The sequence below is a fragment of the Aulonocara stuartgranti genome, assembly GCF_965226115.1.
Source record: "Aulonocara stuartgranti genome assembly, chromosome: 15".
NCBI lineage: Eukaryota > Metazoa > Chordata > Actinopteri > Cichliformes > Cichlidae > Aulonocara > Aulonocara stuartgranti.
In genome coordinates, this window is record NC_138951.1 from 12812389 (window position 1) to 12826012 (window position 13624).

The window sequence follows — 13624 nt, forward strand, 5'->3', positions numbered from 1 at the left end:
GACCAAGTGTGTATAACATAAGGCCAATCAAAGACTCCAATCTGGCCCACTGGAAAATGAAAAATGATGCAGATTGTGAAGTTCTTACTATAAGTTAAAATTTTGTTTTTACAGCTTTTCCTACTAAAGACTTTCCCTGTGGTCTTTCGTACTACACCATAGTAAATAAGTAATATATAAATATTTTAATGACAGAAATGCTCCTGTTTTTCCCTATCTGGTGTAGAATCTCTATTTTTTATAGAGGAAAAAGGGACATTTTCTTAGTTTCTAAATTAACAAAAAGTTAGTTCTGTTATTTCAGGACAGTCTGGGCAATGAGCTGTCTAAACCTTTTCTGTTTTTAAGTATGCCTGTTTCTTACATTTTAAGACCAAAATCATGCTGACAGATTTCCTCAATTTCTTTATCACATAGAAAAAGGGGAATGCACTTTATTTAAATTCTTTTTTCTTAATTGAACATATCTGAGGGATTCAATAATTAGTTAAACTACTTTACACTGACAGAAAGGCAAGTTTCGCTTGAGGTCAAAGTGAGCTGTTAAATGAGTTGACATTCCTGATCTAGGGCGGTTGAAACCCGATGATGCCGCTAGATGGCAGCACCGAGCCATGTAAAATTTAACAGCATCATAAAAGCTACTCCCCCGGTAGAGTCGCATTTTAAAAGCCCTAAACACAAGGAAAGAGAGTAAGAGAGCTTACTAAATAGAAGCAATCTCTAAACATGATCAGTCATTAGTAGCAGATAGCAGCACAGAATGAAAACAAGAACAAAGCCGGCAGACTGCGCTTTATTAACAAATGAAGGGATTATATTAGAGACACTTGAAACTGTTAACGTCATTATTAGTCTTTCAATGATGAAGGAAGGAATATTCTGATAGGAAATATAAGTGTAATAAGTTGTGAATAGAAAATGAAACAAGTTGTCACAGGCCTCTGTACAAACTAAGTGCAACCAATTATTCAGTAGCTTGTATAACAATCCTCAGCAATGACACTTAAAAAGACACTGAAATAACGACTGTCGCTGTTTTATTTTTGAGTAAAACATATGCAGGTTTCCTCTTAAAAAAAACAAACAAAAAATAGGACTTCAAATTAACGAGGGAACCTGAAAGCAGCTCCGTCGCCAAAGCAACGCTTACCAAACAGACTCTACAGGACTGCTGCGGACGACTTTAACTGTACAACGTTTAATGACTTTTTAGTAATTTTTACAACATCGTCAAACAATGGAAGAAGCTGGCAAAGTGCATGAAGAGGCGCCCGAACCTCCTGTGTTGTCCGACAATCAAGTGGATAAGAAGGGGTAACCTGCAGCTTACTGTGGCTAAACACTGCGATAGACGGGACAACGACAACTACCTTGAAAGCGCCGTTGCACGTTGTTTGTGTGTGTGTGTGTGTGTGTGTGTGTGTGTGTGTGTGTGTGTGTGTGTGTGTGTGTGTGTGTGTGTGTGTGTGTGTTTTAAATCTGACCGTTTAATAAATACGATGAACTCTGTCACTTTGCAGTTTGGCCCATTTTTGTTGATACTTTGCTCATTTGAGTTGAACGCTGCTCATGTAAAAAAAAAAAAAAGTGGAACAACGAATGTTTTAAAAGCTGTAAAAGCCTCACAGTTATATTTTATTACATCAGTTGAACACAGATATATAAAAAATAACCTCTAATAATCAAAAGACCACAGTTACATGTCGTAAATCTTTTCTTAGTGTCCCAGGTGATTAAGTAAAGCGTAAAGTTAACCTGATATCACTCTACAGATGGTAACTATATTGTATGTTTATAGGGCCTCCAGTTTTAAGGGAAAGAAAGACCCCACTGAGGAGGGGAATGAGGAGCTGAAGAGCAAAATGGAAGAAGAAAAGACGGACGTTAAAAAGGTGTTTTTTTCATGTTTCCCTGTCCCCTACCTCTGCAGGATTAGTGAAACAATTGAAATGTGTATGTCTGGACTTCTTTTGGGTTTGTGAAGAGATTTCAGATTTCACCTTCATCAGATTTCATCCACGAGATCTCTTTAGTTCCAAAAACCTGATGGAGAGTGACAGACAATTAAACCCTTTTCTGTTGTCCCCCTGGAGTGTAATCATGTGAGTTCTTAAGAGTCACATGATGAACCTAGGTATGAACATGGTGTGAATCCTGTCACATGATGTCCAGTTCAATTCAATGAAATTCAAGATGTGAATCTTTTGTAAGACATTAGCTCATCCTGCTTTAAGATATTGATATTGCAGCCTTGAGAGACCTTCCCAGGCACTTTAACCTTCACTAACACCTCATCCTCTATAATGAGATCCATGCCTTGTTCACACCTTGGCTAGTGTGACTCTTAATGACTTGCATGATTGCAAGGTGGTTCGAGGACTCTCAGGATGTCATTGGGGGTTAAATACCGGCAGCTTGACACCAGTTTTTAGAACTGAAGAGACTTCATGGATGAGAGGTGAGTTGTCACAAAACAAAAAAGTTGCCTTCATTTTAAGGCAGGGCAGCTTAGGATCAATTTACATTTCACTCCAAATAAGCTTTGTGAGGCAAAAGTACTAATAGGACTGGAAAGAGGAATCAAATTTCTCTCATATCAAGTTCTCTTCATTGGTTCCCTGAATTTAAATAATTCTTTCTTGTCAGTTTTGAATAGCGATATCTTACCCATCATATCTTAAAGACCCTATAGTACCATAATATATAACCTGTGGCTTCTAGAGCTTCTAAAACTAGAATCAGAGCCACAGCCTTCAACTATCAGGACACTGTACTGTGGATCTTGCTCACAGTTCGGATTCAGGACATAAACATCTGTTGATGAAACTAGGCTACGAAGAGAGGTGATGATCAGTCAGCAGCAGAGAAAGATCTCTACAGATCATGACAGTGTCGGTGGAAAAATATAGAGAAGGTCAGAAAGATCTTCAGTGTGTCTTCGTGGATCTAGAGAAAGCATCTGATGGGGTGCCAAGAGGGGAACTGTGCCACTGCATGAGGAAGTCAGGAGTGGCAGAGAAGTATGTGAGGGAGGTGGAAGACATGTACAGCGAGACAGTGGAGAGATGTGGAGTACGAGTGACACATGGGTTCAAAGCGGATCAGCTCTAAGCCCCATCTTATTAGCAGTGATGATGGACAGGTTGACTAATGAGGTTAGGCAAGAGCTTCTGTGAACCATGATGTTTGCAGACGATATTCTGATCTGTAGTGAGAGTAGGAAAAGGTGAAAGAGAGGAACGATGGAAGTATGCAGTGAAAACAAGAGGAGTGAAGGTCAGTAGAAACAAACCAGAATACAAGCGTCTGAATGAAAGGGACACCGGTGGAAAGGTGAAGAATAGAGATAGTGAAGGTATATGAGTTTAAATACCTGGGGTCATCCATCCAAAGGAACAAACATTATATCAGAGGGTTAGGTCATGATTTTGTGTTCTTGACTCTTATTGTGATTGCTATGTTGGAATGAAATAATTAAATCCATTAAAGCGAGTGGCCAAAGGAGAGGCAGCATTATAATATCCACTAAAATAGATCTTTATAACTGAAACTGAAAACAAAACTGAAGTTATTGCAAAAGATGAAGTCCAATTACTAAATGGACACTACCACAATCAGATGTAGCTTTCTTAAATTCTTATGAGATGTATTTATTTTGATTTGTCCCACTTTCACTGCTCAGAGGATAATGAGCCTGCAGAAACGTCTGACCACATTAGTGACCAACATTCAAACTGCAGCGGACGCCAAAGAGATGGAGCGAAGGTCAGGGATGGAGGACAACTGCAGAATTAGGTACGTCTTTTAAATTGTTCTCAGTGTTCAAATCACGCTTTCTCCCATGCAGAACACCCAGTGCTAAAGTGGCTGATGTTAAATTATGATATTCTTTCCCATCAAACAGAGAGGAGCGACTGAAAGATGATGCTAAGGCCTGTCAGGAAAAGGTTGAGGAGATCAGAAAAGGGTGGTCGATAGTTAATCAAAAGGTGGTTCATTCAGAACTGCAGAGTGTCCTGGACAGCCAGCAGCAGCTGTGTGCTGCAGTGATAGAAGACAAGAAAAAACTCATAAGGGAGCTCCAATGGGTAAATTATACACAAATGAGTAAAAGCATGATTTCATGGAGTTTGCATTTGTACCTCAAAGCCATTGTTTATAACTTGGTTCCCTTTTCTGCACTGTGCTGAACAGGAGCGCCGGGTCAAAGAGGATGAGTATTTGAAGAACTTGAGAAGGCTCGATGAGGAGATCAAACTGATGCTCGACAGGATGCAGCAACAGTTTCAAAACCTGTCCAAGGCCTACAGAGAGGAGCTCACACAACTTCAGGTAGAACCAGATCTGAGTCACAAAGGAGCTTTAAATGATTTTTAGTGCATCTGAATCAGTGAGCTGATCACATCTTTGCCTTATTTCAGTTTGACTTTTTGTTTTTAACTCCGCTTAGTTACGGTTAGTTTCTATTGTGGGTTTGTGTGTTTCAGTTTAGATTTTACTTGTTTGAAAATGTTTAGTTTTTCTTTTAGTTGAGTTTTTATTAGTTTCAGTTTAGGAAAATCACTGCAGGTATTACGATAAAAACAAATCCAGTGTCTGCATAAATACATCAAGACATCACGTCTTGTGTCATGCACTTATGCATACTGCATATATCTACTACTTACTTTGCTTGTAAAAAGCGGTTATTTGAGGTACTGCTCCCTTCTTATCAGCTCAAAGCAGTCTGGCTGTTTTCCTGTAACTTCTATCATCAACGAGGCATTTTCACCCAGGGAACTACCACTCACCAATTATTTTCTCTATTTCAAAGCATTCTCTGTAAACCTTAGAGATGGTTGTGCAGCAATATCCCATTATATCTATGTTATCTAGATTCTTATTAATAATCTAATGATTGTCCTGTTTTTGGCAGGCAGTTTATCAGCAGGAAATTGAAGTCTTACTTGCTAAAGACAAGGCTAAGCTGAAAGAACATATGAAGGAACATTGGGACACAGAGGTTAGGATTATTTAAATTAATTCACATACACTTAACTTCTCATTGATGCTAATATGTTACATATATCAGCTCTGTATGTAATGAATGTAACCTATTTCTAGCTGGAGAGTCTGATGGAGAGGAGGAGGATGGTAGAGGAGTCTGAAAAGACAGTTCATGATGTTATGTTGGAGAATACCACCAAAATCAAACTCGTGCAGCTGGAAGAAAATGCAAAGTCTCAGGTTTGTTTTACCCCAGTGCTTTATTACAATATGATGAAGCCTGGATGTTCTTTGGTGCTGAACATGCCATAGAGTGGTAGTGGTTGTGCTGCAAAAAATAAGATCAGTGTTTTACCACTCGATGTAAATGAACGCTCAGTCTTGAGATTGCTTTTCTTGCTTTTACAGGCTCGGCTGAGAGAACAACAACAGATGAAAGGCAAATCTGTAATTTTAAATTTTAAACAACTTGAACATGGCAACAAGAATGCAGCATATAATGCCAAGCTGGGAGAAATGAAGGGCAAAATATTAGGGTATTACAGTTTTTGCAGATAGAAATACACATAAATACACATACATGTCCAAGTTATGATGGTATCTTTTTGTTTCAGCTCTTCGAAAGAGGTGAAAAACTTAAAAACCAAGTATGCCAAACAAAAGGACAAGTTTATGAAGCAGAGACAGTATTTGTGTGAGGTCCAAAAACGCTCCCGCCAGCACTATGAACGCATACAGAAGGAAGTCAGGTAAGTAAGTGTTAATAATAATAATAATAATAATGATAATAATATTAAAAATAATAACCTAATTCTTTTATTTTTTTTTCTGTTCAACTTCAACCCTTCCTTGCTTCATGTAGGTACACCACAGCCGCTGATGCCCGAAAGTTTGAGGAGATGTGGGTAATGATGGAGGAAGAGGTGACACAGCTAGCGGAGAAGGCTTTGGCCATTGACTCTCTGATCTGCAAGCACCTTGGTTTAGCCTGGGAATGTCCTTCAGCTGCCTTCATGGAGTCACCTGGTCCCCGCAGATCTCAGGAGCATGACACTAACCCCACCAGTCACCCCTTGCAAACCAGGCATCTTTCACACTGCAGCCAGAGGATGATGGATGCATCAGTCGGGCCCAGCCTGGAGAGGGACTCAGAGCACAGCACAGGGGTGGAGGAAGGGGAGCTATCCTCAGAGATGCTGATGAAAGCGATGGAGCTGCTTTGTGATGAAACGGTTAGAAACAAGTCCACAGGTAGTGTTTATGAATGATGACAGTATGGAGGCGGTTGTTGTAGAACGGGGCATGAATTGCACATGTTCCTTAGACATCCACAGATGTGCAGTATTTATATCATACTAGACACGTCAGTAACATGTCAGTAATTACATGAGAAATTTTTGTCAAGCTAAGCTTTTCTAATTAAGCTTTGGTACAGATTAAACAAGAACAAAGTTAAATGATGAGCTTTAGCAGGGCTGATACATTTTGGGATGTTATTTAATTTGGAAATTTGAGAATAAGCTCAGGAAGCTAGAGCAATAAAACCATTTAATAACATTTCATAACTACACAATACAAATTATGCCTTTTATTGCAGGGTAAAAAACAAAGTACAATTATATATGGAAAATATTCACATTTGACAAAGCAGATGACTTAAGTAGGGTGTTAGCAGTATATCTCAGTTTTTGCATAGTCAGTCAGGTATTATTATAGAGAAACACTACTTTTGTAAAACCAAAGAAAAAAACAGATAAAAAAATGCAAAATTGCAGTTACAAGAGCCTTTAAGATAAATATCTTCCTCCCAACTTAGGGATTCCTGATGGAAGATAAACTGCGGAAGCTGCTGGCCCCCATGGAGAAAAATGAACAGACCACTGTGAAGCTGCATTCTCTCTTTGCTGTGAGTTCACATTTAGTGCGCCTTTTCATGTTTTTCATGTAGTTACTATTGAAAATCACACATGCTGTTTTCTCTTTTAGGTTCTGGGTCTTGAAGAAAAGGATTTAGCCAAGTTGGCTGAGTTTTTACTCATGTACAAACGTCAACAAGGAGAGCAGACTGTGGTGAGGAATCGAATGAGCAGTGGGCTTGTACTGAATATGGCCTTTGTGATTAGACAACTACTGTTCTTGTATCTTCTGTCAGTGTTTTTGTTCTGGCTGCAGGGTCATTTTGTTGAGGAGGCAGAGGCCATGGAGAACAGCGCCACAGCTGATTCAACCTCCAGACTCATCAACCCTAACAACATCTTGCCTGCTTTACGATGTTTCCTTGAGCAGCACAGGAAGTAAGACTACATATTGAATCATCAGTCCCGTGTCTCTTCCTCTGTGTGAGTGTTTTATACTAATTTTTTCCTGTTGCGCTTTGAAAACGGAGGTCTGTCCACGAGCGTTCCAGTTTAAGCCATCCAGCTAGAGATACCTCAGTGGAAGAAGCCTACTGGGATAGGCTTGGCAACATTATCACTGAGGACAAACTCAAGCTGTGGGATGCAGCAGAAAGGGAATTAAAGCAGTATGCGTGAGTAACACCTACACTGAAAGCAGGAATACCTCTGAATCAGATCAGTCATTTTTGTGTGTGTGTGTCTTTCCAGAGAGGTCCTGATGGATATCTCTGAGCTTGTCCCTGAAACTGAGCTCCTGAGGCAGCAGAACACTAAGCTGCGGATGCAGCTGCAACAGATACTCAGCAGTACGTGCACTTATGTTTAAGTTTACAGCACTGTAATCTAGTGCGAATAAGAATAATGATAAAACATAGGGCCTTTACCATCATAGCACAGGGTGTATCAAAAAGAATCACCAAATTTCAAAGTGCTTTAACTGTTCACCGGCATCGAGCGACACACGTACTGTTAGAAAGAGTGAGTTTGATGTGGTGACATTATTACAGCAATGACTCCAGATACTCGCAAAAGTGTGGGATGAGTTTGACAATCACATGGACGTATGCTGGGAGGACACATTGAGCAAACTGGAAGTTTTGTATGTAAAACTTTATATTCAGCCACGTATTTTAAAATTACTGTCTATTACTATTAAAATATAGGCTTTTGAAATCAGACAATTCTTTTTTGATACACCCTGTATATTAAAACAGGAAGCTTTGATCATTTATAATAATAATTAGTGGTTAATGCTACAAATGATTAACTATCCAGCTTTTTCAATGCAAACATTTTCAGATTTCAGATTTGACTGAATTTTAGAGTGTTTTTGACTGAATGAACAGATCATTTAATCTGAATACCTCTTATACCTCTGGCCAATTCTGGGTATTATTATTATTATTGTTATTAATTTCAAGTACTTACTTCCAATACAATGAATAATTAAATGATAAAATAAGAAACATTTATCAAATTAAACTATAATCATAGCAATCAGTAAAACAAAAGGGCTTTAAAATCCCAACTGAGCAGAACATCATGGATCTAACATCTTCTCTGCCTCTCTGACAGGTACCCAGAGCTCTAATTAATGAATAATCACTGTGGAGTCCGAGAGCACTGGAAGCGCCTTTGTGTTCATTTAAAAAAAAACCAAAAAAAAAAACCACCATTAAATGATAATGTAGTGTGAGATTTTTTATTTATTTATTTTTTACAAATGTAAAAGAAAAATAGTCTTACAGTGTAGTTAATCAAACACATACAGTGTGGTTCAGTGTAAACAACAGTACACAGAGGATGTGTGTGTGGTTCGTCTCTACCCAGCAATGTTAAACAGCTTGTGGCTGAGCGCTGAGGGCAGAGAGAAGAAGAGCAGAACCAGAAAGAGCAGACCCAGTACAGCAACCAGCAGCATCACACAGTGCAGCTTGTAGTGCCTCCAGGCCAGGATACACATCGTCCTCACTGGAGCCAGCAGCCACGACATGCTGGCATTGGGGCGACTGCAAAGACAGATTCATAAATCAAACAGCAGTCACTGAAATTCAAAAAAAGCATGTTAGATTGTTAGTAAGTTTAATTTTGATTTTGGAGCTAATTGAGAAAATTTGTCTGTAATTAGTTGAATTAACATCCAATAAAATCCAAATAAAATTAAAGCCCAATATCTTTTTGGCTCTGTTTTTGATGCTGCTGAAGGAAATTCTTCAGGCCAATGTGAACTAGTCACTAACTTGATTTGCCTTTTCTGCTGAGCAAGTTGTCTGCAGTAGTCTACAAGCCTTTAGCTCAGGGGTCCCCAATCCCAGTCCACGAGGGCCGGTGTCCCTGCAGGTTTTAGATGTGTCTTTGATCCATCACAGCTGATTTAAATAAATAAATTACCATCTCAACATGTCTTGAAGTTCTCCAGAGGCCTGGTAATGAACTAATCATTTGATTCAGGTGTGTGAGATCTAAAACCTGCAGGGACACCGACCCTCGCAGACTGGGATTGGGGACCAATGCTTTAGCTGCTCTCTTTAGGGGTTGTCATACTGGATCATCTGCCTTCATCTCACCTTATCACCTGCCTTCATCTCACCTTATCACCTCGTGATAGGTATGGCACACCAACCCTGTGCATTGTCCATCCTGGTCTTTCCCAGTGAAAATCTTAATCACATCAGGTCTCACTGCCGTCTTGTAAAGCTTGTAAAACGATCTGTGTTCACTACCTCTGCTCCTTGCAGTTTCACTGTTACACCCATCTCTCTCGCTCACACACGTATTCTGTTTCACTTATACCGACTTTCATTCCTTTTTTCTCCAGAGAATACTTCTGTACCAAAAACATAAAAATACATTTTAGTGTACTGGTTGAGGGTTTTGTGTGCAACAAAATAATAATGTTAGTCAAGCATGTCAATCTATATAGCTATATATATATATGTCTATATCGCTGCAGGCCTTTAAGCCATTCTTATTTCCCAGTCTGGAACTTAGTAAAAACAAATGCGACACTCCTGTCTAAAATAAATAGTAAGTGGGACAGTTGGATGAAAACGTCTAAGTTAGTGTGTTAGATACCAGCTTAGTCATTCATTTTTTTCTCACTTTTAATATTCTATTAATTTATTTATTTTAACCCAAATCAGATCTTTAAATCTAAATGAATCCTTTAGTGAGGATTTAGTGCTCAGGGTTTTGGCTAAACAATGAAACTGAACTTAATGCTCATCACAGCACGACAGGATGTAAACATTAATGGCATCCTTGTCAGCTGTTTGAGAGCTGTAAACTTCTTTTTGTCCTTTGAGCCCCACAGGGGCAAGAATCATTATAAACAAGAAATGGTAAATCAGCACTGATTATCATCAGCATACTTTTAAGGATAACTAGCACTATGGGTGTCACGGCTGGCGGAGGGAGCCGTGTGGTGTGGAGGAAAAGGAGGACCCAAAATGCAGCAAACTGATGATACGAGTGACGTTTTATTTACAGGGTGGTAGTGGCAAAAACAGGCAATGAAGCACGAGTAATTACAAACGGAAACCTAAACTGGGAGAAACTAAGTGACAAACCTGGGACCATACAAAGGGGTGCGGGGCAGAGAGACGCAGAGACAGGAACACCATAGAACGCAGATGAATGTAGATTAACGCAGTGATACATGGATGAACGCAGACGAGCCGACAACAAACACAGACCGACACCCACTAAATATACACACACAAGGTAATCAGGTAATCGCACACAGGAGGGAAGAACAGCTGATCTGAATACACATGATGACTGGAGGACACAAGCTGAACACAATGACAACAGACACAGACTTTCAGAACAAAACAGGAAATCTAGAACCCGAACCGGACACAAGGGGGGAGGACACAGAATAACTAGACAGAGGGAAATAATCACAAAACACAAAACGTTGGGTCAACGACCCAGGACCATGACAGTGGGGGTGTTATGTTATCAGTGTAATTCAGTCTATTTCAAATTGTCAAAACAAACAATGTATATGAATACACAAACCCATTGTAAAAACAGGCAAGTTTATTGCAAACAGTGAAACACAGTATCACAAGCAAAGGTTCCAACCACAGGCAAACTAAACGTAAAGGACACCACACACTTTTGTCTGGAGACAAAAACAGAGTTTTCAGAAGTAACCCCGACATATTTGACTAATATTCCCATAAAAATCATCTTTTACATTTTCGTTAACGTTAAAGACAACAGGGTTGGTGATTTGGTTTGCGTCGAGCTGGAAAGACAAGTCATGCTAACACACATGACCACTTTGGTCAGTTATCACAGTGATGCATGCATATTAACATATACTGTAGCCAACAGTGATCACCTTTACATGTCTGTAACTTTGGAGGATTATTAAACAGACCCTGGTCAAAATGATAATCACAAATTATTTATTTTAATTTTCTCTGGGATTTTTATGAGTGACGTTTATGAGTCAGAAGACGAGGCTGGAGAGCATTTACATAATTACACACACACATAAAACTCAGGACATCCAGAGGGAAGCTGCTGTGAACACCCATGCTTGCACAATAACACAATTATAAAAATGAGGGGGAGATTTGAATCATTTGCAAAATCAGTTTTTGTTTTTATTCTTAAGGAGAAATCTTTAAAACTGCAGATAAACTAAACACCACAAAATGCTCATTAATTAAACAATTAATAACTAAGTCATCTTGTTCTATGTCTCACTGAAATTTACTAGGAAAATAGAATTATTTTTTTTCCCTTATTATTATTACTATATAAGTGTGCAAAAACTGCAATACCAATAACAGTTAAAAAGGTAACACTTTAACCTCATTTAGTATTTATAAGCACTGAATCGAAATTTCATATACAGTTTATAACAAACTCTAATGAAAATATAACTTCTCGTGAGAGCAGTGACTAGAGAAAGCTGGGTTATAAACAGATAAAGAATTATTATATCATTACGTAATAAGTTATAGCTGTTGACAAGTACTCCACATCAATAATGACTTCAAAGGTCCTTAAATTTCAGAGATATTTCCATCTGCAGTAATTTATATTTACTCTGTTCTGAGACATGATGCAACACTCATTATGTCTCGGAACATAATGAGCAAACAGCATTAGAAGGAGGAACTGGAATGAATGTGGTTTGCAAAGCAGCTTGCCACATGGAGCAACTGTAGGCTGGCTAAAACATCCTAAATAGAATCTAATAGATAAATATAATCTGAGCCATTAGCTGTGGGCTAATTGATATCAGTTGATCTGTGGGGACTTTGAGGCCTGCCTGAACTAACACTATGTTCAATTTCTCCACATTATAACACCACACCACAAACCATTTATTCAATATAGTGCTTATAAATAAAATGGTGGCAGGGTTAAAGTGTTACCCAAAGTTTTGTCCATTCCCTCTTAAGCTAAAACAGTAACAAGAGCTCATATAGTATGACTTGAAAGTGCAATCGCCTGACCACTAACCCTGGAACATATAAAATAAACTGAAGGCTGAAACAAATACAGAACCACCCACTTTCATGTAGCATTGCTTCAGAGGATTTTCAGGTTCGATCGGGGGTTACTTTGTGCCATGTAATTTCTGTGTAATGTAAAAGGATGGAGTCCAAATATTGTGCATTAGATTTGTTAGCTGTTTTGCAGAGTTGTTAGTTGGATCTTCATTACTTGGGAGCCAGGGGGGCAAGGAAGGGGCAGTGGGGCAGTCACTTTCGATGGTGTTCCCTTCTCCTTTCAGTGCTAAGAGGGGAAGGTGTGAGCTGATTATGAAGCTCAGATTGGATTAGAGAGGAGAAAACATAGCAGTCTTGTCTCCCATCAGTGTTGCTCCCTTTCACTTATCCATCCATCTATCCATGTAGCCACCCTTCCCCTCCCCATCCCCCTAGCAGTGACTTAGGCCCCCAGCAGCTTCTTGACAAGGTAGCCTGGCATGCTGTAGAGGAAGAGGCCCACCATGATGAGCAGCAGCAGGGCCAGCACTATCTTGATGATCAGCCACTTGTAGCGGTTGCACACCAGGTAGCGGATTGCTTTCAGCGGGCTCAGGAACCAGAGGAAGGTGGTGTCTGGGCGACTGGATGATTCAGGTGGAGTTTTTAAGAGGATGAAAATAAAGAAATGGTGAGGAAAACATGGAAGTGGAAGGAGTGTTGAGTTAAAGGAGGGTGAGAAGGGGTGAGTAATGGTGGACAATGAAAGGGAGCAAATAAAGAGGAGTAGGACAGAAAGAGAAAGCTGGTGTTAGTAAGCCATGTTGCAATAATATGCATGCTCACGGTTCACATTTCTATCAGTATTATGTTTCACAGGAGCAAAAAAACACATCACAGAGTGGAAGCTTTCTATTATGCAGAATGAGTATGTTGACACATGTAAATGAGTGGATGATGATTGACCAACAGCTCAAAAGACTGACATTTCTGGCAAATGTTTGCAACAGATGCTTATTGCCCCCCACCGCTCCCCACCCTGGAAACCAGAATCCAGAAATATCCTGGATGTAGGCACTCATACAGCTTATAGTGCATTACAATTCACAGGTTTTTTCTCATAAAATGGGATGAGATTTTTTCATATTGTAGATGGCCGATGGACTCGTTTGCCTAGATACGATGTTGAAATGCCCACAAAGTATATGCAAAAATACTTAGCACAACATTACTAAAAAATACAGGAACTCTTTTTATATTTTGTTGCTTGTAAGCAAACAA

The 13624-nt window shown here is 39.3% G+C and overlaps 2 protein-coding genes across 17 annotated transcripts in view; one reads left to right on the plus strand and one right to left on the minus strand.

Annotated features, from left to right (window-relative positions):
- The first annotated feature begins 1172 nt into the window (after positions 1 to 1172).
- drc1 (dynein regulatory complex subunit 1 homolog (Chlamydomonas)) lies at positions 1173 to 8681 on the plus strand. Of its 2 annotated transcripts, XM_082506274.1 has the most exons (16): positions 1173 to 1317; positions 1802 to 1895; positions 3686 to 3798; positions 3908 to 4091; positions 4198 to 4335; positions 4919 to 5005; positions 5107 to 5229; positions 5398 to 5525; positions 5604 to 5738; positions 5852 to 6221; positions 6806 to 6895; positions 6976 to 7059; positions 7162 to 7283; positions 7376 to 7519; positions 7596 to 7693; positions 8463 to 8681. In XM_082506274.1, exons 1-16 carry the CDS (start codon positions 1241 to 1243, stop codon positions 8480 to 8482), a joined length of 2007 nt encoding a protein of 668 aa, XP_082362400.1. In that variant the 5' UTR covers positions 1173 to 1240; the 3' UTR covers positions 8483 to 8681. The 2 variants fall into 2 exon arrangements, with proteins under 2 accessions (XP_082362400.1, XP_082362401.1); XM_082506275.1 differs by lacking the exons at positions 1173 to 1317; positions 1802 to 1895 and adding an exon at positions 2412 to 2461.
- A 1622-nt stretch (positions 8682 to 10303) lies between these two features.
- Positions 10304 to 13624, minus strand: part of otofa (otoferlin a) — a 96206-nt gene continuing 92885 nt past the window's right edge. For 10 of the 15 annotated variants that reach the window (XM_082506268.1, XM_082506261.1, XM_082506272.1 and 7 more), the window contains one exon: positions 10304 to 12987. In XM_082506268.1, the coding sequence (XP_082362394.1) occupies positions 12807 to 12987 (181 nt within the window). In that variant the 3' untranslated portion in view covers positions 10304 to 12806. The remainder of the gene's footprint in view (positions 12988 to 13624) is intronic. The other 5 variants (XM_082506263.1, XM_082506264.1, XM_082506270.1 and 2 more) reach the window with 1 other exon arrangement.

Bases quoted from the DNA above. Each gene is read 5' to 3' on its own strand.
- drc1 (XM_082506274.1), top strand. From the start codon at position 1,241: ATGGAAGAAGCTGGCAAAGTGCATGAAGAGGCGCCCGAACCTCCTGTG. The intron at 4,092-4,197 runs GTAAATTATACA...TGTGCTGAACAG, and splicing joins TCATAAGGGAGCTCCAATGG to GAGCGCCGGGTCAAAGAGGA. The intron at 5,230-5,397 runs GTTTGTTTTACC...TTGCTTTTACAG, and splicing joins AAGAAAATGCAAAGTCTCAG to GCTCGGCTGAGAGAACAACA.